General features: G+C 38.3%; 2 protein-coding genes across 8 annotated transcripts; one reads left to right on the forward strand and one right to left on the reverse strand.

The window, feature by feature from the left end:
• Positions 1 to 1,173: 1,173 nt before the first annotated feature.
• Positions 1,174 to 3,504, reverse strand: zcrb1 (zinc finger CCHC-type and RNA binding motif 1). Its single transcript, XM_067582355.1, has 8 exons — positions 3,394 to 3,504; positions 3,165 to 3,267; positions 2,987 to 3,015; positions 2,564 to 2,675; positions 2,319 to 2,426; positions 1,978 to 2,087; positions 1,813 to 1,882; positions 1,174 to 1,581 (listed from the first exon to the last, which is right to left on the reverse strand). Exons 2-8 carry the CDS (start codon positions 3,246 to 3,248, stop codon positions 1,429 to 1,431), a joined length of 666 nt encoding a protein of 221 aa, XP_067438456.1. The 5' UTR covers positions 3,249 to 3,267; positions 3,394 to 3,504; the 3' UTR covers positions 1,174 to 1,428.
• pphln1 (periphilin 1) lies at positions 3,494 to 25,809 on the forward strand. Of its 7 annotated transcripts, none has more exons than XM_067582348.1 (12): positions 3,494 to 3,588; positions 4,175 to 4,229; positions 4,662 to 4,732; positions 5,746 to 5,964; positions 8,213 to 8,274; positions 9,430 to 9,546; positions 9,922 to 10,100; positions 10,938 to 11,024; positions 12,267 to 12,302; positions 14,470 to 14,525; positions 19,861 to 19,998; positions 24,853 to 25,809. In XM_067582348.1, coding segments are annotated over exons 2-12 (1,239 nt in total). In that variant the 5' UTR covers positions 3,494 to 3,588; positions 4,175 to 4,228; the 3' UTR covers positions 25,126 to 25,809. The 7 variants fall into 7 exon arrangements, with proteins under 7 accessions (XP_067438449.1, XP_067438451.1, XP_067438450.1 ...); XM_067582350.1 differs by having other exon boundaries at positions 9,922 to 10,094; XM_067582349.1 differs by having other exon boundaries at positions 4,662 to 4,726.
• Positions 25,810 to 26,120: the final 311 nt, after the last annotated feature.

The raw sequence follows: 26,120 nt of genomic DNA on the forward strand, positions 1-26,120 counted from the left end.
TAAATCATAATAGTTAATTGTCTTCCTGGCATGTTATTGATTATCTTCATCTCCAGTTATAGGGCAGCATATGCACAGCTTTTATCTTTTTTTTTTTTTGGAACAAATAATGGAATATTAAAACAGAAATTACAAGAAATACACGAAGCTAAACATATGATTGATTAATTAGGACATATATAATTTAAGTGCATGATTTTACTATCAGTTGTCACATTTAAGAGAAACATGTTTCTTTACAGCCAGTAGCCTATTTCTCTGATGAGCTATTTAATTTCCGACAGCACTTAAACGCAGCAAAAGACACAGTAATGTTGCGTCTTCAGCAGTGTGCTGACAGGAGTCCCACGCACATTAGCTCACCGCACATCCTTTCACATGTATGCCTCTTCGCCTTTGGCTGGCAGATTGCAGAAATGTCGCAGCTGTTTAGATCAAAGGCGCATATCATCGGGGAATCCCTGGCTTTATTTGCCTGCTGACGCAAGAAGCGACCATCAAAAATACAATCCTAACTGAGCAGACTGAGGCAACCAGGGATTCCCAAAGCTTTTCATATGAAGGACAACCAACTGGATCTGTATTTTCTCCCGGCGATGGGATCTTATAGCTGGAAACCTTAAATGCAGCATGCTGGCTGTTGTATGATTTTGTGTCGCCAGCTGAGCCACTGAAGGTGGTTTAAAATTGGTCGTAATGATTTTGATAGTTTGACCCTGTAAAAAAGAGGTTACCCAACATTATTACAAAGACAATACGTTACTTCATTTTCTATCTACTGGACATAATATTATGAATATCACCTTCTATTGTGTTGATCATATAAAATACACAACCTTAGACTTAACAGATTGTTACTGCAGGAACATTTTATAGAGAAAATAATCATCATATTATATAAAAATCTTAACAGTAAATTATACAATGATAAAAATTAATTTCCAAAATCAGTTGTTTGCTAATTTTCATTCGTAGACTTGGAAAAAAGTTACTAAATAAACCTCTTTTTAAATGCTGATGAAGATCATTTGATTGAACAGCTGCTAAACAGCCCATGAAGTGAGTTTGTTTTGTCATCATCTATTTCGAGGATCAAGACTGAAGTTTGAGACCCTCTTTTTATTTCAGCATTCCTTATCTGATTTTCCGGTTAACCCTGGAATAACCATCACATTATCTGGTCATTAAGAAACAAGGTTTTATTAACTGACAAAAACACATACACACACACAATCCATCCACACAACAATCATACTGTGAATCTAGACACATAAAAATGACTCAGCTCTCTGTACAAGAAATAAAAATTCATCAATGTTTAAAGAAGAATGTTTTAACACGCCCACTGTGACAAAACCAGCTTACAAAACTAAATCCGTATCTGTGTAGCAATTTGTTGCTGAAGTCCAAATTGTGTATTATTACACATTAGTCACTGAGTTCTTCTTCGTCACTGAAGTATGCGCTCTTTTTGATCCTTGGTTTCCTGGAATCCGAAGATGTAGAGGGATGAGCCTCTTCCTCCTGCGACAAAACTGCCTGCCTCTTCTGCTTCACTTCCTCTTCCTCGATACGAGCTTGCTGGAGGGATACAAAAGAATAAAGAAATATGTCAATGCTAGAAGAGTGCAAAATCATCCATCCTCTTTTTGAGGTAATATGTATGCCTTTGAATAGTGATGCTGCAAGTTATGGTTTGGCCACATGCATACACATCAGATGCAAACTTTCCAGAATATAGTTAAGTAAATCATAATGCCATACTTGTAACAATGTAGACAAAAAATGTCAATACATTGGCTATTTATTTACCTGAAAAGCTATCGCTTGGCTTAGACTATCTAAGGCTGGGTCCTCTCCCTCTTCTTCACTTTCTTCTTCACTGTAAGAAAAAAATAAAAGGGTAAAGATGAAGGAATTAGAAATAAATGACACATCTTATTATAAGGTGATTTCTCACAATATCTTAATACTTACATCTCCTCAGGTTCTTGAAGCTTTTTCTTCTTCTTCTTTTCTTTCTTTTTTGGAGGTTCCCTCTCTCCCAGCATGTTTTTGGGGCATGCATAACTCAGATGTCCTGTATCCTGTGGTATTTTGTTTAAAAACACAGAAAGAAATCATAAAATGACCAAGGTACATCTGACAACTCTCTGTAAGTGGATACAAAATGAGATAACTTATTTAACATAAATGAAAAACTGAGACTCTTACTGTTTTTTTATTCAGGAGGGACAGTTAGACATTACATTGGGTTACATTAGCAAGCATCATTTTTTAAACTCTCACAGGACAAAGACTATTAAATATGTACTCACACCACATTCATAACATTTGGACTTGTCTGTGTAGTTACGTCTCCTTATAAACTCAGCTGCTCGCCCGTTGTCGATGGCAATACTTGCTTTCACTGTTCTGCCAAACAGCTGGGAGACAAACACAAAGGTAGAAGTCCTTAAAAAAAAGAGTAACTACAGACAAAGACATCTCAGTGTTTTCAAACTTTAGCTTATGCTCAGTGAAATGCACTATTTGAAAATCAATTAGGATAGCACAGACTCACCTGTTTGTTATTCACTGCTCTTGCACAATTGTGAGCTGAGTCTCTGTCCAGGAACAGAACGAACGCAACCCCTTTACTCTTGTGAGTGTCTTTATCTTTTACAATTGTAACCCTGAAATAAGCATGACACTTATTAATATCTGTTTTACAAATTGTAAATGACATTACTGAATTTAAGTGTTCAGAACCTAATTGTGGGTTATGTGTTCTTGTTTATGCTGCGTCATAGTCTGTTTCCCCCAACCATTCATCTTTGTGATGCCTTACCATAAACTTATGTTAATCTAAATAAAACCCTAACCCAAACCATCAAGGTCAGCACTATGAAAAACACTATTTGAAGGAATAACATGCTTCAGCACAATATATGGTTTACACATTATAATAACGATATAAATAGGTTATGACGGAGACATTACTCACTTGACAACTTTTCCATATTTGGTAAATAGCTGAAATGAGACAAAGTGGTCGGTTTCAGTTTAGGTTGCTTAGATCCGGGGTCCATGGTGGAATTTCTCATTTGTGGGTTTTTTTGGCCATACAAGAGCAACTTTCCTAACATTTTTAAACTGTTAACCAATGCAGATAGTTAAATTACCTTATGCAGGTCATTGTTGGTCAGAGAGAACGGCAGGTTGGACACATACACTGTGCTTTTGCTTGGTGCCAAACCCCCGCTCATGCTGGATTCATATAACGCACTGGAAGACAAAATAAGACAAGTGATCATAACAATATTTTCTGTACAGGAAACTAGTTAGCTAGCGAGTAGTAATCTCTACTTAACATTGCTTCAACCAGCTCAGTACGGCAACCAAAGGACTTACCACCACAGCCTCCACCGTCAGAAAAATATCTATAATCTGTATTTTTTACATTTGCATGAAGCTAATGTTTAGCAAACAGAGACAAACGCCATGTCTGCACGTCGCAATGAGATGACGCATTTGTTTCCTCCAATAAAAATGCCGCTGTCCATGTAGCTACCGGGGAAAGCTAGGCTAACTAAACGATAGAAGAAGGTAAGATTGTTTTGGCATAAATTTCACGTTAATGTTATAAATGTTTGTATATATACGGCTACAATTCACAGTAAATATTTATTTGGGATTTTTTGTGGCAGTAACGATTAGTTAACCTCTCCCCTCATTAAATAAAATGTGTATTTGCAGCATATATGGAGGCTAGCTAATTAGCAACGCTAGCCATCAGCTCTCCACGGTTCTACATTAGTTTATGGCAAATTCGTTTAAACTCAAAATGCTGTAACTATTTTAACTTATGTAGTGGTGTTTGGGTGCTACATAGTTGGTGCTCTGTTGAGTATTGTTGGTCAACTGGATTTTCACCCGTAGGTCAGTCTAGTCTGCAGAAAGTAACCTCAGCCAGATAACATCTCATGGTTAAAACGGTGCTCCTTATCTTACTTTTTTTTTCATACATTGTCGAAAACAGAGTCTGCTTTTGTTTTCCACGTAACTGACAGAAGACACGTTTTTGTATCTTATTTTTTTACCTTTTTAAAATATGAAGGGAAATATTATCAAATCAGTTGTCTGGAAACTTTAAGGGTATAGTATTAACACTATTTTTGAAATCTCTTTACAGATTTTGTTGAAGATCTTATTTTCTCTATATCAAGCCGTTTCAGAGAAGTCAAAAAGTAAGTTACTGACTGACACTTTACTATATAGTGCACTAATGTAATACTGCACACCTAAAATGAACACATTTACCTCCTATCAAATGGCACATGCAAATAAACATTTTATTTTACTCATTGTAAAAGTATTTTAACAAGAGAAGTTACCTTGAAGCCAAAACTAGAATCAATATGCTTACACTCAAGGAATGAGTGCAAATAATCAAACACAAAATTGTGTAGTGGTACTCCTATGTAATCAGCTTGAATATATCGTATGTAGTGAATTATGTTTTACTGGAATATTGATGCTCAAAGAAGTTTGCTGATTACCTCAACAAAGACACAGCCAATGAATACAGAAACATTTTTGTATTATTTGTTTTGTGGCACCACCCTTGGATGATGACATGTACAACGCATACTGCATCTTTTACTCTTTCCCTTTTGCAGTGACGTACAGGAGAGAGAGGAGTATACGAGAGGTGTATGATGAACGCTTTTTAACGGAGAGGCCGGTGAGAGTATGTTTGTGCATGAGTATATAGTTTTATTGTTTCAGTGAAAGGTCATTTCATGGTATTATTTTCTTCTCTTGATATCACTGCTGACCTTGTATCAAATTCAAAAGTACACAAGTACAAGGACAACTATAAAGAATGTCTGTCTATCAAGTAGCTACTGGTTTCACTATCATCCAGAAAAATAACTAGAAACAACTTGATACTAGCTGAAATGAACATCTCATTAAAATGGCTCCTGCCTACCTGAACTCTTTCATTCAGGTCTACACTCCCTCCCGCCCACTACGCTCTGCCAACAAAAGGCGCCTGGTACCACCACCACAACAGGGCCCTAAGTCACTAGCTAGACTCTTCTCCTCTGTAGTTCCCCGGTGGTGGAACGAGTAACCAAACTCTGTTCGATCTGCAGAGTCCCTCTCAATCTTTAAGAAAAGACGAAAGGCCAAGCTCTTTCGCGAACACCTCTGCACTTGATGAACTGTAGGGAGAGAAAAAAACCCAAAAAAAACATACTTCTATGCACCCTTATCATTGCCTTGTCGCACTGCCTGTTGACATCTACGTCCTATCAGGCCCAAACTTAAGCTTTGTGGCACTTACTCGTGTTGTTGTCTCCTGACTAGATCCTTGCTTGTGTTGTATCAGTCTCATATGTGCATCTGCTAAATGAAAAATGTAATGTAATTTAAATCTATTTACAGTATCTACTTTGGTTAGCAGATGTCTATATATTATGTAATTTTAGTTAATCATTGCACAATGAAGCAGTGCAGACATCAGTTAGCAGTTTCGTCAACATTACCGTCAAGCAGTTGATAAAAAAAATAAAACTGGGCATGATGTTCACTGTCCATGACATCGGTTGCATCATTTGGAAAAATCTTATCAGAGGTTCAGAGGTCAGACAGATTTTCTGGCAGAAACATAACTGAGAAGTTAGCCCAGCCCAGCAACATTTTTAAAAACAGTTAAGCTGAAAATGTCAAATCATATAATGTACCCACCCTGTGTAGGGACCCTACCCACGAGGAGCTGGAGGGGTGGAGAGGAGGGGCCCCTTTGGCAGGCCAGAAGATGACTACAACCGTGGCGGGTATGAATACGAAGGAGGTCCACGCTTTTTCCCGAATGGAGGTGGTCCTCGCAGTTACCATGGCGAAGATCAGAGGGGCTACCATGGTGACAACCTTCATTTCCCCGCTGAACGCAGAGGTGTCCCGCCTTCAAGGAGGGTGAGGACATCGATGTCATACAATTAGCATTGTTGTTTAGCATATAAACTAAGTGGATGAAAAGAATGGTAGATGATCTTAAGAACTCCCAAGGACTGTCTCAACTCTGAAGAATTAGCCACAAACAAAAAAAAGAAATTCAATTTCATCATTTAACAAACTAAAATACAATGAAATGAAAGAAATAGAAGCACATGTTCAGTCACTGTTTGTCCAAAATTTGATATGGGCTAAAGAGTGAGTTTTAAGGTCAAATCTCAGCACAAGTCCATCTTGATATTCAAACTTAAAAACTTAAAAGTCAAGTTACTTCAACAAACGTAGTCATATGTTTTTTTTAATTAATAAAGGACACTATTATGTAGTACTTCTTTGAGTACAACCAACTTTGCAACAGTGCACACAGGTATGATTAGTCCATAGACCTCAAGGCAGTGCAAAATGTACATAAGACTGACTGACTGAAACTTTTGATATAGTAGATAGCTATGAAAACAAAGGTAATGCAAGTAAGTATCATTATACACATGAACCACTGTGTATAGTTGCAAACATTTTGCAACAGCATAGAATAATGTTGGTTTAATGTACACATGTAATTAGCCAGCTGAGGGCGCTATAGTTGATGGTTCAAGTTGAAATATTTTCAAATCACATCTCAAACACTGTGTATGCTGCATTACTAGTTGATTTTTCTTTATAGCTAATGGACATTTTCCTGAGAGTAGATGTCTTATGAAATTTAGGCAACCATAGGTGTATTCCAGAAAGCGGGTTTAGTGAAAACTCTGACTTGAGGGAAACTCTGGGTTTTAAATTCCAGAAAGAGAGGTAACTAAAACTCTGGGTTAGTTACCATGGTAACGTATTCTGTGAACCTGTAAACCTTCACATTCATTAGCGGAGGTTTAATGTCTATCAGAATCAAAATCCTGGTTGGATATGAGTTTTAGTTACTCAAGAACTTTTTAAAGTTACTGCTTTTTATGCGCATCAATCATTTCTTTGAACAGTGGTTTTTGCCCTCACATTCAAATATTACACATCGTGAATTCAGCCTCAGCTCAGAATAAAACATCTGCATGTCCTTCTTTTATAACACTGTGACTCTGTGCACACAAGACAGCTGTCAGTTTGTTAGAGCAGCTCCTGCACTGAAATGTTTATTGCACATAATGTGTAATTTCAGTTTAAATTTAAAAAATTGGTATGAAGCTTTAGACATGTAGGTAGAATCAATGAATAATTATCTCTATCACTCATGATGTGATTGGTTGTACTGAACATAACATAAATTCCTATAATGTTGGAGATTATATGTTAATATTTTTGAGTGAGCAGGATGGAGCAGCATCACTGAATGCTGTTGAGCTAATATACAAATAGAGATCTAAAATGTTAAAATCTACTGTATTTTAACCTTGACGCCTTTTTTAAGTGCACATCACCAAACGCATTAATACTGGATCAGATTTCTATGTCTTTGATTTATATATCTCTTAAATCTTTAACTATATTTTTCATCTTCAGCTGCTGCCTCCTGTGTTTTGCCCCCGTCAGGTTAAAGCAGAACAAATATGTTTAAAATGTGATGTAGGCTACAGCCTGATACTGTCAGATTCCACTTATCATCCATTAAGGAAATGCAAGTCCGCTAAATTATGAATTAATGGACAACACTGAATAAAACTTTGTCTTAACTTATTGACACTTTTCTCCACTCTGACTCAGGCTCTTTTTTTTTTAAATATAAATGTACAAGGTCCACATACACATGCATTAATATCTCTACGCCTTTTATTTACCTGTTGCCATTGTCAATTGTGGTTATTGAATCTCTATTGATGATGGCTTTTTTTCATTCACCACACAAACGTTTAACTCAGACTGAACATACTCAGAGTTGATTGAACTGACTCTGATCAGCTTTTCTTGAACTGAAAACTCAGAGTTTCCCACCTCAGGGTTAATCAACTGAGAGTTCAGGGTTAGACTCAGAGTTTGTTGAAGCTGCTTTCTGGAATGGACCCCATGTCTTGACATTCACATTTAATATTTTTCTAATTAGTTTGATGATATTAGAGCTATTATTACATAAACTGCAGGGGAGTCATTTTAGATTTTTTTTATTTTATTATATTATATCCTAATATTGTAGGACTCGACCAAATCATATGAAGAAAAAGTGTCAACGAAGGTCACTTTGACTTCTTGTTGTATGTTTACATTTCTTCACTCTGTGTCACAGGAGGACTATCCTTACAGAGTACCCAGAGAGGATCCACACACAGGACGACCTATGGAGTTTGGGTAAACTGCTTTTGCCTCTCCTCTCCTCTCCTCTCCTCTATTGCTTGCTATGCTGTTTTTTTAAGGGAGCTAATGATTTGTGCAAGGTGTACTTCATAAGTAATATCACTCAGGAAATTCTGATGTTACCATTTTGGACAGCCAGGTACAATCAAGGAGCAAGTCCTGTGTTGAGGCAGGGGAGGTATCCCTGTTTACATGGTAGCAATCATAAATCATGGTCTGCTCTGAACTATATTGCCCTGTCTCATATTCACAATTTTTGCAGTCTCAAGGCTCGCCTGGCTCTGCACTGTTACTGTTACAGGTTAGACGACTGTTCAGAGTTCTTAACTGAACAGCATCCGTTTTTAGCAACAGATTTGGTTGCAGAAGTTTCAGTTTCAGGTTTTACTCATAAGAAATCATTGCCTCTGGTTTCACTGTTATTTTGGTACAAGTATGTTTATATTGGGGCAAAGCCATCGCTAACTGACCATAGATGACATTAGCAAACCGCATTTATTTCACCTGCTTGTAAAGTTGGTGATATAAAAATTTCAGCTTGTCGCTCTAGAAAATGGTGTCCGCTACATCAAACTACAGTCAAATCAAAACAGATGATGCTCCATATTTTCATATAATTTGTTGTTGTTTTTTTATATTAAATCTGTAGAAACTTGGAACAATTTGGAGAATTTTTTAAACATGATTTGGGAGTTTTTCCTAATTTTTATGAATTCCATATACAAATGTAGTTCAATGTCAGCAACATGTAAAAAGTTAATTTCAGCTATTATACCTTTTTGATAGTATTGGCACTGGAAATTGGTAGGGGGTTACAACACCTACACTTAGCATGGTTTTATTTTCAGCTGTTGTATACAGTAGCAAAGTCATGATAGGAAGTAAACTGACCAGATTCACCACTCAGTAGGGAGACAGGGAAATTAAGTCTTTCAACTCATGATAGAGTGAGGCAGAAATGGTTATGCCTTCATTTTAAAATATTTGTCTGGCTATTGGATGAGCTCCACCTCTACCTATAAATAACTCTGGCAGAACTGTATGTTCACTAATGGTATTATGAGACCAAATTTGATTGTTGTGTTAAAAAATCAGTTTTTGTTTGGCTACCAGTAACTGAGCCGCATTTTCTATTTTTTATCCCCTCAGCACCCGTGCACCACCTCCTCATAGTGTGCGAAACCAGGGCATCTACCCAGCACCCAGATCGCTCCCAGAGAGTGGGGAAGACACACTAGTGCAAGCCATCCTTAACCTGGACAGAGGGTACGGATGAAAACATACTTTTATCGCTGCTTAGGGCATCATTATCAAAGCATTCTTTGCCCAAGTGTTTGCAGCTTACTCATCAACATTGCTTAGACATACTGAGGGTTACAACAGCAATACAAGGACTCACTTGTGTGTCGTTGATTCTGCACAGTGATCTTAAAAATGCTAGATGGCAGCATTGTGCTTTGTTAGCACAGAAATAGAAATGGTTGAAGACCTTGTGTTTACATTCTCTGAAATGGCAAAGTACCAGTTGTGGAGAATATTGCTTTGGAACTGGCTATGTCAGATAGGGAAGAGAAGCTAATTCATCATTCATACAGCACCTTAACTTTTAGACGCTTCTCACATTCCCTCTGCTTTTTTCAGGGAGGACAGAGACCATTACAGGAGAAAAGCAGCTCCATTCCCTCCCCTCAGAGAGCGTTCTCCTGTCCGCCGCGAGGTGGCCCGCTCCCCCCACAGTCGCTCCGGCTCCAGCGTCAGCAGCAGAGGCTACTCACCAGATAGAGCCAAAAGCCTGCCATTTCCCTCACAACAAGGCAAGAGTATGTAGAATTCTTACAGCTTACCCTCCCCTGATGCAGTGTGGAGCTCTTTTAAAACCCTTTGTGCCCACCATGGCACATGAGGAAATCCAAAACTATAAATTAGCCTGATAATTGGTTTAGATTTGTAGGTGCAGTCGGCACCTACAATAGTCCTAAAATGGTACAAGTCAAGTATAATTTTTTTCACAAAACTTAACACACAACAAGTGCTGGAAATATCAGTTAACATTGATCACAAAATATTTTGGCTATTGATTTAATGCATAAGTCATGTATCTCAAATGGCTGACTGGTTCCAGTCTCTCAAATGTGAGAATTTATATATCACAGAAATACTGAAAATTTTTGTGTTTTTGGCTCTTAATCTTACAAAATAGGTCAACATTTTAAGACTCTGTGGGAAATTGTATTTGGCATTTTCTTTTATGATTTTTAACATCTTATAAACTCAACAAAGTAACATAAAATAGAATAAATCGTTGGTTCTGGTCTCTCTAACAGATGGACTAGTTGCAACCTGATGTATGTAGATGTATAACTAGAGTCAAAATAGTCTTATTCATGACTCATTTCTTTTCTGACAACTCACAAAGAGGACACACACTGAGTGAAACATTAGTCATTTTAAAAGCAGCACCTCATGCAGATGATAAACAGCACAAAAATAAATAAGAAAAATTTAAAAAAGATCAGGTAGGCCTTGCTTCATGTGTGTGTGAATAACCACCCTTAATGTAAATCCTTTGTTTAGTACCAGGTCTCTCTTATTTTTCATCCTCTATTTATTATTTTCTGTCTATCCATGATTGATAATTTGGCTGAATGGCTTTTCAGGTGTGGACGGTTCAGAGGGACACGCAGGTGTTTCTGAGCACCTTTGGGGGGCGCTCTTTCCTCAACAGAGTGGACATGACACTTTGGGTCTGTACATTGAGCCGTGTGAACAAGCCGGGACCTGGGTGACAATAGCTGATCTGTTTTTACGCGCATATGTCCTTGCATCCTTGTCAAGTCAGAAAAATGTTGAAAGGAAACGATGTCTCCCTGCACTCCAAAGATGTCTCCATAGAGGAGTTTCTTGAGAAGGATACAAGAATAGATGACAAGAACAATTAAAACCTGTAGACACTTAAAAGTTTGAACATACTTTTCATAGTAAGCAATTTTAAAACAAAAAAAGGCCATACATTTTCCAACCACAATAAACTCAAGTGTCCTTTTTGACACTGATATTCTGTCACCCAGGTCTGAATGAGGTTCCCTCATGAATTTAGTTTCTTAATTACCCTAGAGGTGACTGTGCTGGGATGGGTTTCTTGAATGCTATTTTTACTACCTGTTTGTGGAGGTACAATAGCACTTTCAACTGTTCCTACACTGATCTGTAAATGTATGACATTGTTCTTATTAGGTCCAAGGAAATATGTGAAGTTTTAAAAGTTATTGTCAAGATCAAATGAGCAACACACTGGTGTAGTTATGGATCCGTGATCTATATTGTTCTCAGTGTAAATAAGGATAATGTGTAGGAACAGTGGATTTTACAGTCCAGGTCAACATTGTACAATAATGTACTTGCATGCAAACATTAGGACATACAGTACATCTACATTGCTAACTAAGAATAACACCTCCTTTTTAATGCCTGTTTTATTTCAGATTTATATTTAATATTTTTGATACTGGATATATACTGTGTGTCAACTTTGCACAACTAATTTCCCAGCAGACCAACAATAAACCTTTAGATTAACTGGACTGTAAAATATGGAAGTGCTGAAGTATCTCCTTGTTTACCGCATGTTGTTTGTAGGCTTTGTAGATCTTAACCTCTCAAGCTCCATTTTTTTTCACAATTAGTACGGTTTCATTTGGGTATGTTACCATGTTGAGTGCTGGTTATCTCCTTTCTTAAAATCTCCATTTTGAGTGCTGCTTTTTCCTCACGAAGTGAGCTCATTGGACCTGGGAATGTCATCATGCTAATGTGGCAAAATGACATGAGTTGTTGCATGATTGTAACTTAAAAACAGCATAATGTTAGTCATATTTTTAGAGAAGCATCAGGGCAGTGAGTTTGCTTGCCAGACTGCTGTGAGATCAGAAAGGCCTAGTTATTGTGATGTATACAGCCAGTGACCTTACGGTTTGGTCTTCCTACAGGGTATGAAGAGACTTATTCTCAGAGCAAGATGACTGGTAAGTACAGTTCAGCATAGTTGTTTGTCGACAGGTTAGAAAAGTTAGCTGCAGTCCAGCATGTGGTGACTTAAAGGTGGTAAATAATACTTTGTTAGCCACCTTGGCTGGTAAATAGCCATCATGTGGTGGTGGATTTCTACTTTTTTATCATGTTTGCTGGAGAAATGGGCGATTTTAGCACTTCTCTCACCTCATATTATACATTGTTATTGTATTGTCTCTGTACCTTTTCCTCCAGTTTTTAGTAGAAATGAATAAAAGCAAGATGAGATGACACGCAGAGAAATTGTTTCAGAAATATATAAAGGTTACAATCGTTAAACTTAACCTATTCCCAGTCTGGGTAACCTGAGAGAGACAGAGAGCGTTTCTAATGTGTCCAGCAGCCAGCCTTCGTCCCTGGTCTGTCTGCCACTTTGTCAGGCCTCATAAAGATGCCACTAGGTCGTGTGTGGAAGAAGAGGGAACGGGGATTGGATGTCTGATGGATATTCCTGAAGGGGAAACCCTCCACATCAACAGGGTGTTTTTGTTTCATGGCTGGGTTTTAGAGTTCATAATTTGTTAGTAGACTGGGTTAGTTAGTGTGAGAGCCGCTTAGTCTCAAACTATTGTTATTGTCGATCTTTATTTTTTTTATTTTGCCTTTTTTTGTTGTTGTTGAAACTTCATTTTAGTGTCTAAACTTACATCTTCTGGAGATTTATGCTATTACTTTTGTTTATTCTAACATGTTTCAATGATTTTTTTAAATTATTAAAATTTATAATGGATGTCTATGGGAGGAATGTTTAAAAGTTGAAATCTCAACAACTGCAATTGCTGAAGTATTCATACTTCATGAACAGCTGCCCCCTGTGAAAATGCTTAACATATTAAAACAATATACCTATAACGCCACCATGTGGTCAGCTATCACATCTTTTAAAGTTTAGGTTAATAACTTATGAACCGTGAGGCATAGCAGAACAATTTTTGCATAGTGTGTTCCCTAGATGAAGCCGAGTCGAGTGATAGGCCATGCCCATTTGCACCGATAAAATTCTTCAACCATTTTGGATTTTTCTGTGCTTCTCTTGGCACATATTTCATCTAATCTTCACTAAACTTGGTATATTTTGGTATATTTAGATGACCCCGAACACAACTTATGAGTCCGTTTTTGGGTATCACTTACTATTTGTCTGTAATTGGTTACAAAAAGTATGAAGGCATGGCCTGATGCACTTAATGGGCCATAACTCTTTAATGCTAAATTCGATTGCAACCAAATTCGGGAATGTTCTGCAAACAGCAATGTTGCATAAGTGTTTAATATTTCATACAATTCTGCCCAGAGGGGACACTTAAGTAATATTATAACATGACATTTCTGCAATTCTGTTGTCTTTAATAAAATGAAACTTGGTACACAAGTTCTCCACAGCACAGCTAATTGAAGCATGGCACCAATAGCCCCACCTGCTATTAACCAACCAATGAAAACGTGGTCAACTAAGACTTTTCTCATAGACTAATGGTTTGGTTGACTATTAGGGGGAAGCTCTAGTAGCATTCGATACAGTTTCATCTGTTGGTCATGCTAAAAGATTTCAAAAATTGCTGCTGGAGCAGCAGTGTGCAGCAGTAGCAGCAGTGGCAGCTGGGAGCAGCAGCTAACAGCTTCCAGCTCTCACATGCATTTTCTTCAAATGCACATTCTAGTTGGCTATAAAGCCTTGTGTGGTGCTCATGCTTATAGCCTGTGGCAGGCAGGACTGCTAGAGAAGAAGTTAGAACAAATTGAAAGTGAGTGATTTGATGAGAGAGGATGTGGTATCTCATTGATAAGTGGAAATCTGCAGTGAATCCACCCACTGGAGTTTGGAGCACGATAGTGAAGCATCTGTTTCTTGATTGTTCCAGATGTTCTAGTCTAGGTACCTGTCTGGATCCTGGAAGCAAACATCAACACCTTTACAGAGCTTTGATTTCTAAAAGCACACACAGTACATACTCACTCACTTTCCAGACATACTAATTGACATTTTTTCCCATCGAATTCCTGATTCCTGATGTTATCCTCCTCCTTTCTAGTTAATCGTTTTCTTTTTTTTCTCACATTAATTCTGCCCCTCACTCAATTCTCACTGTGTCAAACTTTGTCTGTTTTTCATCTCTCCAGACAAAATTCCTGGCCTGTCAAGAGAAGGCTCTCCACACAGTGCAACCTCAAACAAGGTGAGCTCACTTAGATGAAAAGAACGACTTTATAATCATAAATATCTGCCTGCAATATTGTGTTGGGGGCTTTTTTTTTGTTAATTTTTAGCTGAAATTTTACTCAGTTTGCCTGACAAAATGCGGGTTGTCATACTACATCAGATTTGGTGAGAATATAACTCAAGCATTGGCCTCAAGTGTGGTTTTTGTCTTTAAAAAGCATACAGTCTGAAACATACCATTTATTGTATACCATGGACTCCGCCCTGTCACTGTACAGCAGAATGCATCTGGAACTTCTTAAATTCCATCCTTCTAATAAGTGTTTAGTCCCATTGAAGTATGTTAATGGGTTTTAAAGTGGCCCTCACGCAGAGCATAAAAGCCATAAGGCCTGTGCTTTGTTTACCTGTGGTATAAGCAAACTTCAATCAAAGAACTTGTAATGATGGAGGGAAAAGGGCTCAAGTGTCACCAGAAGTACCTTAAGTGCTCTTGTTTTAATTGAAAGAAAAAATTTTTTTTACTGTCTTTAGTACATATTGAATGTAGATATCTCCTGTCTACTTTGTAAATAATAGTACATTTTGCTGATATCATCCATCTCCATCCATGCAAAGGAGTGTAAATAGAATCAGATGTGATTAGGCACACTGGGTTGGGGTACGGCCACCCAGGAGTGAAGAGGCTAACTCAGTAGCCCGAGTCATAACTTTATCACAAGATCTTAGCCGCAAAACTAGGAGAAGTCCCTATGGAACTCATTGGGATGTGTTTAGACCATTAACAATGAACAATCGTTTCCTTTCTCTGTTTAAGGGTACGACTGACTGTGTTTGGTAGCTGAGACTGGTAGATGTAGCAGGTCTCGTGCTTTCGAAAAATTGATGTATAACATAGGGGTCATGGGAAAGGCCTTTATATATGTATCAACAGCCAGCATGTCATGTCCAAGTAACAAACTAACAAATGTCCTTCAGCAAATCCCTTTCTGGTTAGTTACTGTGTTCAATCCCGAATAAGCACATCAGCTCATTCTAAACTGCGTATTTGGTCAAAAATGAGTTAAGACTGGAAACTGATTTCTTGGTGTTTTATTTGGTGCTAGTAACTACAACCTGGCTTGGTAATCTCGTTGGAGAGATAGCCACAGCTTGTCCTAGCTAAAGCTAAAACTAAATTTACTTTTTATTTTTCCCTAGCTGTTATCTATAATTGAAAAATATCAGTTTTAATTAGCTGCCATCTTGGTAATTTAGTTTATTATTCCACATAATTTAATGACGCAACAGTTAAATCCAATCATGAGGAAAAATAAAAACCCAGCTAAACTCCTGCTAAAGGTAGCTAACTTCACAATGTAGCAGTTACTGACATGTCAGCTTTTAAGTCCAGTTGAATACATGCGACTTGGTGGGGTTAAGCTACTTTCAAAACACGTATGTAAATCTATCAAATTATGAATTAATTACATGTTATTTTGATTTCAGTGTGTGTGTATATAATTGACAAATAGAATAAAATTAGCAAAAGAGATACATTGAATCCATGTGAACTGTAAACCAGTTTATTTTCTTAAAATAAACTAGTTAAAATGCTTTTGGTGGTAAAATATGCACATAACAAGGTTGTAATGCCTCTTTAGGCTGTTATACCGTTTACCAGCCCTTTTTTTTTTTTTTTTTAAATCCCCTCTTTTTTTCCCCCTCTCATCACTGCTCCTGTAGTTACTGTACTTTGCCTTTGTAGGATTTTTAGATTTGCCAAAAATGAAATGGAGAGTCAATGACACAAGGCATTCTTATGATGTGCCTAACTTGTAAATTTCATGCATCGATGAAAACGCCTTTAGACCTGTATACTTAAATGCTTAAATGTCCAACCAACCAAGTCTTATTGCTTAGCTCATTAGCAGATCCTTGAGATAATTTTAATGTTTCCATATTTCACTGGATCATCCTTTTGATTTGGCATAGAGGGCACTTGGATGTCTTTGTACATGCTTATACATCACAAATTACAAGATAAAACATTGAAGTCCTTTCCTTCCCTCTTAATGTGCATGTCTGTAAGAGCCACCCAATCAACCGCTGTGATGAAAGTTGTACAAAGCGCTCCACCCCTCCACACACGCATACACACTGCTGCTTTTGCTTGTAGTGTTTGATCTAGCCTGTGGTGCATTGTTTCTCTCTGTTCTGGGGGCACAAACCCATAACCTTGGCCAAGATGAAAGGCCTGTGCTGTGCCCCCAGTAAAGCTTGCACTAATGGCCCCAGCCACTGCCTGCTGTGGAGATTCAACAAACACACACACAGGCTTTCTGGAGCCATCCCAGACAGAGAAGACCAAAGAGGGGACCCAAAGAGCAGCTCCGGCTCTGGCTGCGAGCCAGGGTGGCCTACAGGGTGGAGAGCATGTCCTGTAACCGAAAAGGTCACCGAAAGGTTTCATCTCTGCCCGAGGCAACAAATTCCTGTCAGTTACGATAATATTTTACCGACCAAGATTATTGCTGCAATCTGGTGATGTGGGGGCATTGCTACAACAGTGTCATGGTCAGACGATCACACAAGTTGAAAACCTGTTGTGACATTTGTTCCCATATTGTCCCGTCCTAGTTGGATATCACTGATTTGTGATATTTGGTGTGTTCCAGGAGATATTTTACTTTTTTGGTGTATCAATTTCTATGTCTTACAGGCTTACTTGAGTTAATGAAGACATAGGCATATGGCAAACTAGCTCATAAACATTTATTTGTTACTGGTTGAGATTGTCACTGGGCAGATTGGTGCCTTTTCTACTCTACTGTGGATTTCTTCATCTATGGTTGTTGACTGTTAGTGCAAGATAATGAGCCCTTGATCCTGAGGAAATGACCCCAAAATACTTCTTTTTCCCTGTTGTGCTTGGTTGGTTATCACAGGGAGACAGAAAAAAGGAACGCCACCAAACAATAAAAAATACTGGTTGTTCAGTGGGTTTCTCTTCTAACATAACACAGTTTTTAAGAGAACTTTTAAAAAGCACTCATAAATTTAAATGCTAGTTTATGGTCCAGCAGTTAAAACTGGTAGGAATAAGTACTGAGGGCCTAATAACTTTTTTATTCGATTTTAGTTTTGCAAAAAATATCCATACTTCTAGATTGACATAATTTAATAGTAGTCCAGTTTCTATAGAAAATATCTGCCAAGCTTTGTATTGAGATTCTAGCATCCCTTCCAGGTTGAGTTGTGCCCAGTAAGCTGAAGTGAAAGACTCAGACAGGGATATTTTTTTTTCGCTGAGACCAAGGAGGCTGAAGACTGACAAACCAGATCCTTCATACGTGCACAAAGCGCACACACTGGACTTTTCCCAAGCATAGCTTCAGGGAGGGAAATGGAAGGAGGCATAATTGGATGATGCTTTATGAGTTGTGCTTTTATTTTAGACCACACTCGGCTTTGTGATGTACCATCTCCTGTAATTTCTTTCCTCAGTCATCTAGAGATTTAATGTGACTTAATGTATGAGTGGACTTTAGTCATGGCTGGGCAGTTCTGCTCCCTGGCCTTCAAACTCTAATAGTATCAGGAAATGAGCAAAAGAAATTGAGCAGTGATCCAAGTTGGCCTCGTTTCTCCCCTTTGCTCTTTCTTTTGGCGTTCATAGTAATACTTAAGGGTACTAGAGTTTCCAGTCTACCCATTAGATGGCTCATCATGGCTTGTCTGGCTATACTTCCTATACTCTTAAGTTATAAAAACAGCTGAAATGTCCATTTCTTCAATTTTGCATTTAACTGATAACTTAAGTCAATACACAGGATTTGATGTGTGCTGTTTTTGAGAATTCCTATTTCCAGTTCCTTGACTAAACTGCTAATCTAACTACAAGTCCCGAGCACCCAGGTTCCACAAAGTATACACTGGCTTTGTAGCTTTAGCCACTACTTCAGTATATCTTATCTTCATCCTTTGACATGCCTCATCAACCATATCTTTCCTTTGAAGTTAAACAGTCAGTAGGTCAGGTCATAGTATTGTGCTGACTATCTGTGATGCTGACTCATGTCCTTTCACATTTCTTGGTCTCTACATCATGTCGAATAGCACTGTTACTTCATTTTTCATCATGGTTTATTGATTTTGTTCAGGAAATGGTTTTGAGTTGGCTTTAATCAGCAATGGGCACTAATGGAGTTGGCCTTCTCTGTATGATGGTATTGATGTATTCATACAAAGCATTTTGTAACTTTGTCATGAAAACAGTGAGTCCACCACTTTGGTCCTGATTAAATAGGACTGCAGCAATTGATTAATCTGTTAATTATTTTCTTGATTAATCAATGAGTTGTTTGGTCTATAAAATGCCAGAAAATGGTGTCAATCACTGTTTCCCAAAGCCCAAGGTGATTTCTTCACTACTTTTGTCCCAGCCAACAGTCTACAACCCAAAGATATTTTACTATCATATACAACTAAAGAAACCAGAAAATATTCATATTTGAGAAGCTGGAACCAGAGAGTTTGGACTTTTTTAATGACTCAAAACAATTAATCAATTATCCAAATAGTTGCTATTTAATTTAATAATTGGCAACTAATTGACTAATGGTTGCAGCTCTAGACTGAAATATCTCAACTACAGGGTGGATTGCCATGAAATTGTGTACAGACATTCTTGGTCCCCAGAGGATGATTCCTAATGACTTTGATGAACCCCTGACATCCTTTAGCGCCTCCATGAGGCTGACATTTGTGGTTTGTAGTAAAAATATCTCATCAACTATTTGATGGATTACCTTGAAATTTGGTACATACATTCATGTTCTCCTCAGGATGAATTATTATCACTGAAATGATCCCCTGACTTTTCATTTAGTTCCACCATCAGATCAAAGTTATTTTTGTCCAATACTTTGCTTTAGGACCCAATGCCTGCAAAACTGACTTTCCCATCAGCCTCATCTGTACACATCATGTACTAACATGCTAAACTAAGAAAACAATAATAATAACCACCTTTATTTGTAAAGCACTTTTCTTAAGTGCTTTACATACAAGAAAACCCAGGGAGACAGTGATATACCACAATTAAATAAATAAAAGCAGAAAACGAACATTATAAACATTATACCTGTTTAACATCAAGTTAGCTTTGTCGTTGTGAATATATTAGCATGCACTCATTAGCATTTAGCTCAAAGCATTGCTGTTCCAAAGTACAGGCTCAGTACAGATGCCAGCATGGCTGTAGACTCTTTAAAACTGTTTCATTAACTGTTGTTTAAAATTTTCTGTTGTGCCCACTTTACTTAACTCCTAAAAGCTAGCACTCACCTTTCCTCTCGTCTATCTTCTAGGAGGAGAACCATCCTCCAGAAGGAGAAAAAGAGGAACTGTTGGTGGCTCCTGTCGTGGAGGACAGCCAAAAGTCTACGGACAACTTTCTAGAGCGACGAGCTCTGGCCATCGCAGCTAAAGCCCAGGAGATAGAAAAGGTACATTTATGTTCACTGGATAAAATATCTCCGATTCTTTACCGGTATTCATGTAGCACTTGTCAAGGAAAATGTATGAATTAATGTTTTTTGTCAGTGACACCCAGTTATCCGTTTTGGAAAGCTTGTTGCATTTACAGTCTTCTCTTTTACAAGTTAGTAATTTGTAAGACTTTTCTATAAATGTCAGCTTGGTGCATGCATGGCATACACTGTAACCTTGGCATACATTTCCAAACATATGGTGGCCTTGAGTTCTTTGACTCACACATGGATCATTTTACTGGATAGGCATTACTGGAACAACCACCTATTATGTTGCTAACAAGACAGGAAATTAACTTTTCTGTCCACCAGTCACAGTGGTAGGTACATCCTAAAACACACCATCCACTCTCACTGCTCCCAGCCAGGTATCAGTTTAAGCACATTATTTAAATGTTGGTTAATTATCTGCCAAAGTAGCTAGTTGCCAAATTAACCAGGATTTTCCTGTTGGCTCTTGTAAGTTTCCCATCCTTACTCCCTGACTGGCATAAATTCAACTCCTCATTTTGCCTAACACCAGCTTAATATCCCACATGGCTCAGACATCACAACTCTCCCCTAGTGTGACTGATCTAAACAAATGCACACACATATAACAGGCCAGCACGCAGGGTTATGGAAACACTTTTCTAATGTATATGGAACAGGAACATATAAACAAAAGTAGAAACACAAGCGCACAGCTTAGACAGCACATAGGTTTGTGCGTACAATAAATTGGGAGGTCGACAGAGCTAAAACCACCCCAGGCTTGAGGCTCCAGCTCTGCTCAGTTATCTAATGAGAGCCATTCCTGCACCAGTGAGTGCTACCGCTGCTTTACTGGGACCATTAAACCTGAGCCAGTTCTACCCTGGAGCACACACTCTGTGCTCTCTCATTGAGCTGCACCACAGAGCCTATAGGCTGTCATAATAATGTTGCTGACGCGGCAGCTTCTGGCCTGTTTTATAGCCTGTGTCTTTCTATCCCATCTGTGTCTCCCCTTATTTCATAAGATAAACTATATAGCATTTTAGCTCTGTTGTGTAAGCTTTAGTTTGTATATCCAGGTATGAAGAAAAGTTTTAAAAGTTGTCATTGGGTACATATTTTTAGAAATGTCAGATGTAATATATTTACATCTGACAAAACATCTTTTTGGCTACAGACATAAATGATGAAGAATAGTCCTACAGTATCTTAATATGGCCTTATTGATGATGTTGTCTCACCATTGTCAGTATAACTCATGCACTCCTGCTATAACCTTCAAATATAGTCATGAAATTAATGTCTGGAAAAAGTATAATAGTTTAAAATGAAAGGGATGAGAGGGAACAGTGTGTGCCATTTTCAGAGGGATATGAGTTTCAGGTTTTCAGGATTCTTACGGGACTGAAAAGCTGGAATTGTCAGTAGAAATGGATGGTTATCTAATTTCTGTCTTTGGCTTTTATGATATCCAGATCACATGCACTGTATGAATTTTATTTGCGACTTGGCAGTCCTCACTCTGTCTTTCATGAAAGGCTGGATTGTTGAGTCACCACATAGCATTGTGAAGTGAAGTCAGCCTTTTTTCTGTCACAAACAGGTCAGAAAAAGCAGTAATCAAATCTATTCGCATATACAGGTCTAAAAAGAGAAAGATGGATTCAAATAGTCACAGTTCCATAAACTCTTATTTCTTAAACATTTTAACCTGTTAGACACTAATCAAAACCTGAGAGAATTGCTTTCACATGACGGTTGGTTTCCTGCCGGAGTGGCTCACAAAGTAGACAAACCAACCAGCCACTGGAAAATATATAAGAAACTGGCTGGTATTAATTTCCCATCGTGCCCAGAATACATAGCCGCAGTCTTAAGTTAGCCTTTCTTTTTCAATCTGAAACAACAAAGTCATTTTCACATGTGCTCTGAGAGGTCGCAGCAGCGTTTCTGTTGCAGTAGGCACTCGTGTTTAGCTGCTTGACAAGTGTGGGCCAGATGTTTGGCTTTCTGCACCCAATCTGGTCTAGCCATCTCTTCTATACATACGGACACAAACACACACAGTCCAGTAGCTCCTGTAAAGCACACTAACTGTCTCTATACTTCTCATATAGATCACAAGCCGAGCTTTCCATCATCGGCCAGACATCGTGCTGGGCTGCGTTATACCATGTTCCTCAGTGTGTGTTTGTGTAGTTAAGTGAAGTTGGTCTGCTGAAATTCAACCTGAACCCGTTCTCATTGTCCAAGTTGACTTTGGCTGCAGTACAGACTAACTGGTTATAGTGAGTGACAAGGCATGAGAGGCAATAAAGGGTATTATGTTTTACTCCTCACGGTGCAGGCTGTGATACAAAGGGAGTTTTATTTCATTTGTCGAGGAATATAAATATATTTGGCTACAAGACCGAAAGCGAGACAGTTCCAGCCTTACTCACCTTTTTTTTTTTAAGATACAAATATGGCAGAGGCACCAGCTCTTTTATCCTTACTCTGTTTCTCTCCCTGCCTTAACATAATAGTTTAAAGCCCAGCCACAATCAACATACAGTTTTAACAGGCTAAAATGGATTAAAAGTCTAAAAAAAGGATAGGTTTAGAAATCGTAAAAAACCCATAGATAGTAGCACTTATACCAGACTGTCCCCACCCAGTCAAGAACTGTTCCTTTCCTTCCTGATTGGATTACAGGGTAGGGCTCTCAGGAAGTACGTTCAAATACAGGAAGTACATTTTCAGCACATTATTTAGAAACAACTTTCCCTGTATTCATAGAAGTTGCTGTCAGCACACTAGATTGGATACTTCCTCCAATAAATAAATTCACTGTCTTCAGCTGTTAAAACATGACCATAGGACATCAGTTAAAGATTAAAAAGACAATGTGTTGTTTCTAAATTCAGCACAGTGGCGAGAGTGGCTATCAAGAGTTTACGTTTTGTACAGATTTGTTAGTCTGGCTGTTGCGTAACAACATCTTCCACTTGATCATTTATTGTACATGAGGAATGTACAGTATATGTGCTACAGAAACGCCCAGAGGAGATGGCGTGTTTGTTTTACGTTAGCACAGTTTCCTGAAATTGTTTGTGTCCTCACGTTCACTGCAAATTGTCCTATAAATTGGTTTAGTCTATTGTTAGATTCAGGTCAACTAAGGAAGAACTAAAAACTGGTTGCTGCTGACAATGTGCTGATAATGTTTGCTGTAGGTCAAGAGGGAGGCAATTAAAAAAACAAAAACCTAATGATCATTATATAAAGACAGAAACACTCTCATTCACTAGAAATCTTCAGTGAAGTCTCCTGATTAGTAACATCAGGAGAAAATGACAGTTTTTTTTGTGCTTAAAAAGTATCATTCACTTTTGATGAACTCACTATTTGCCGATACAGTACGTTGCTTTTGTTCAACAGCGGAAATAATTTTGTTTAATGCAGATTTTGGAACATTGCCGTCAGCTGTTGCAAAGCACATTAACTCCGTTTGACAGCGGCAAATCTTTATTTGTGGTCTCTCCTCTACACCAACCAGGCTTTCGGCTCGAGCAACATTGTGAAAAGCTATAAATAAGCCAATGAGTTAGAACGCCCTGCAGCAGAGAATCCACTGTTGGTATCCGGTGAATGACTGAAACTCACTCCTTCCTGTCCTAATTTTACACACACACACACACATACACTCACACTCACAAATTAACATGTATAAACACACATCCGGCCTGCACACTACGGAGTCAGGACAGAACATGGTATAGAGAGACTGACGAGAGAATGAAATGTTATGAAATAGTGGAGGGACAGATGGAGAAAAATGGGAGAGAGGAGAGAGCAGCGTCGCTCAGTGAAACTGAGGTACAAGTGTCCCTGATGTCTTTCTGTGTCATGTGGACTTCATTTGTTGAAAAATGGGACATCACACTGTTAATTTGGAAAAGGTCCTTATGTGGGATAATGTGCATATCTAAGCCTCAAAGATCTTTTTAGGTCAAATAATATCCCTGCATTTGTAAAGAAACACTCATTTGAATATTTGTTTTTCTTCAATCATTGCTAAAGTGTAGCTTTTATTCCTGATAGTGACCCTCAAACCACTGCACCTGAATTTGCAAAATTCATAGGCATCAAAATGTTGTTCTAGCATGACTTGGACACATGCACATTTAGATTTTGAAGCCGCCATCCACAGTATGTCTGGACCTCTTACTTCTTTTACAAGATGTAAAAGGACACCAAAAAATTACCATCATTTGAACTGAAATGCAATCCCAGAGGGGTAAAATATCATTGTAAAGGATCACATGTTCACTGTTGGTATTTTGCAAACTGTCAAATCAAACCACTTTGTGTGGAAGAGGCAGGCTCTTTCCATTGTTTGAGACATTTGAGGCTCAGTGTGAAATTGCAGCTCCCAAACAAGGTTCCAGCACCTCTTCCTCATTGTGCCTCTAACACCTGTTATAAGCCTCTGAGCCACCACTAAAGTGGAGTTTTTATTGCTTCTTCAGCTATAGTGTCCTATATAAAGGGCCCTTATTAAACTGAAGAGAAGATGTGTTTATCTTTTCACACTACATGATGTGTGTTAACACCAGAGTGATCAGCTCAGGCGCGTTGACACTTGAGTATTTACACCTAGGTGGCAGGTAAAGCAGGAAGGAAATAACTTTTCATCTCAAATTTAAGACCTTTTCTCTCATGGCTCATGAACTTATCTTGTCAAAACTTGGTGCTGGGGAATGCAACACATTTTTACCTTGTCTTTTTCTATATTTTTAATTTAAGTGTGTAATCCTGTATGCTTTTTTTTTTTTTTTTGTCCACTCCCAGGTGTACCGTCAGGACTGCGAGACATTCGGCATGGTGGTGAAGATGCTGGTGGCTAAAGATCCCAACTTGGAGAAGCAGCTACAGGTTCCCCTCAGGGAGAACCTCGGGGAGATCCGTGAGCGTTGCTTAGAGGACCTCAAACACTTCATCAGCGAGCTGGATGAAGTTGTCCGGCAACCAGAACCCTCCGTCTGTGACTCGACCACCCCCTCTGCATCCCTGACCAGTCATAAACTTTCAAAGACGGGGGTCAATCACAGCTCAAGTTACTGACACGCTGGCCTGATCTGCTCCATTTATGCGAGACTGAGCATCATAGGATTGACTGCTGAACATGATGGATACCTTGGATTAATTTTGGATTGCTGGAAACTACTCTACAACCTAAAGACCAACTCGACCTGGATAGAGGACGTAGTGGTGCGTTGTATGTGGGGATAAACAGTGTTAGTTTTGAATAGATCATTTTACCTTCATGTTCTCTGTTGAAAGCTGTTGATTATTAAATATTTAAAATTTCTCAACTAGAAATGATGTTAAAAAAATGGCTACCAGTCTCGCATCACCATGGAACTGGTCAACATGGGTTTCACTCTCTGACCTTTCCTCAGTTGAGAGAATAGACTTGTAAGTCCTCCAGCATGATCATGATCATTTTTCAATAAGAAAAGCCAGATAAGACAATATTTTTGTTGTGTTTTCAGCTATTTAAATTTAATTTTGTAGCAGTCAGATATGACTTGGTGCTGCTAAAATTTCAACAGTTCCTAAGTTCTTGTATAAATTTGTACTGTTTAAAAGTGCCAGTTCGGTTCCTTTTCATTGTGTTTTGCTTTTCAAACTTTATATCCTGACCCCCCCCCCACCCAAACCCAAACTTTGGTTATTTTTATGACACTGAGAAAAAGCTTTGCACAAAATGTGTCTGAAGGTTGTAGTAAACATGATTTCTGTTAACTTTGTTGGTTTTATTGTGATCTATTAACACAAGTTAAATGTAAATATAACATTAGCATCATAGAAATCAGATACTAAGATAACTTAGTTTCATTGCATGTCTCAACGAGACATGTTTATGTTGATACTTTAGTATGGTATCAGACTCTCATAACCATGAGACAAATGAGTTGCAACTTCTTGCAGGGTTTGTATAGAAACAAATAAGTACTCCTAAGATGTACATGTTACAGATCGAGAAATATAAAGGGAGATTTTGACAATGTCCAGGTTTTTAAACGAATGCAGTACCACAAAAGTCGTCGATGCAC

This window comes from Thunnus thynnus, chromosome 23 (assembly GCF_963924715.1).
Source record: "Thunnus thynnus chromosome 23, fThuThy2.1, whole genome shotgun sequence".
In the NCBI taxonomy this organism is placed as follows: domain Eukaryota; kingdom Metazoa; phylum Chordata; class Actinopteri; order Scombriformes; family Scombridae; genus Thunnus; species Thunnus thynnus.

What these genes read in the sequence shown, in the direction of transcription:
- zcrb1 (XM_067582355.1), bottom strand. Translation starts at nt 3,248, where the DNA reads ATGAGCGGGGGTTTGGCACCAAGCAAAAGCACAGTGTATGTGTCCAAC. An exon ending in CCAACAATGACCTGCATAAG is followed by an intron (nt 3,016 to 3,164) that starts GTAATTTAACTA and finishes GTCTCATTTCAG; the next exon opens with CTATTTACCAAATATGGAAA. An exon ending in GCCAAGCGATAGCTTTTCAG is followed by an intron (nt 1,582 to 1,812) that starts GTAAATAAATAG and finishes GTATCCCTCCAG; the next exon opens with CAAGCTCGTATCGAGGAAGA.
- pphln1 (XM_067582348.1), top strand. An exon ending in GTGTCCCGCCTTCAAGGAGG is followed by an intron (nt 5,965 to 8,212) that starts GTGAGGACATCG and finishes TCTGTGTCACAG; the next exon opens with GAGGACTATCCTTACAGAGT. An exon ending in GAGTGGACATGACACTTTGG is followed by an intron (nt 11,025 to 12,266) that starts GTCTGTACATTG and finishes GTCTTCCTACAG; the next exon opens with GGTATGAAGAGACTTATTCT.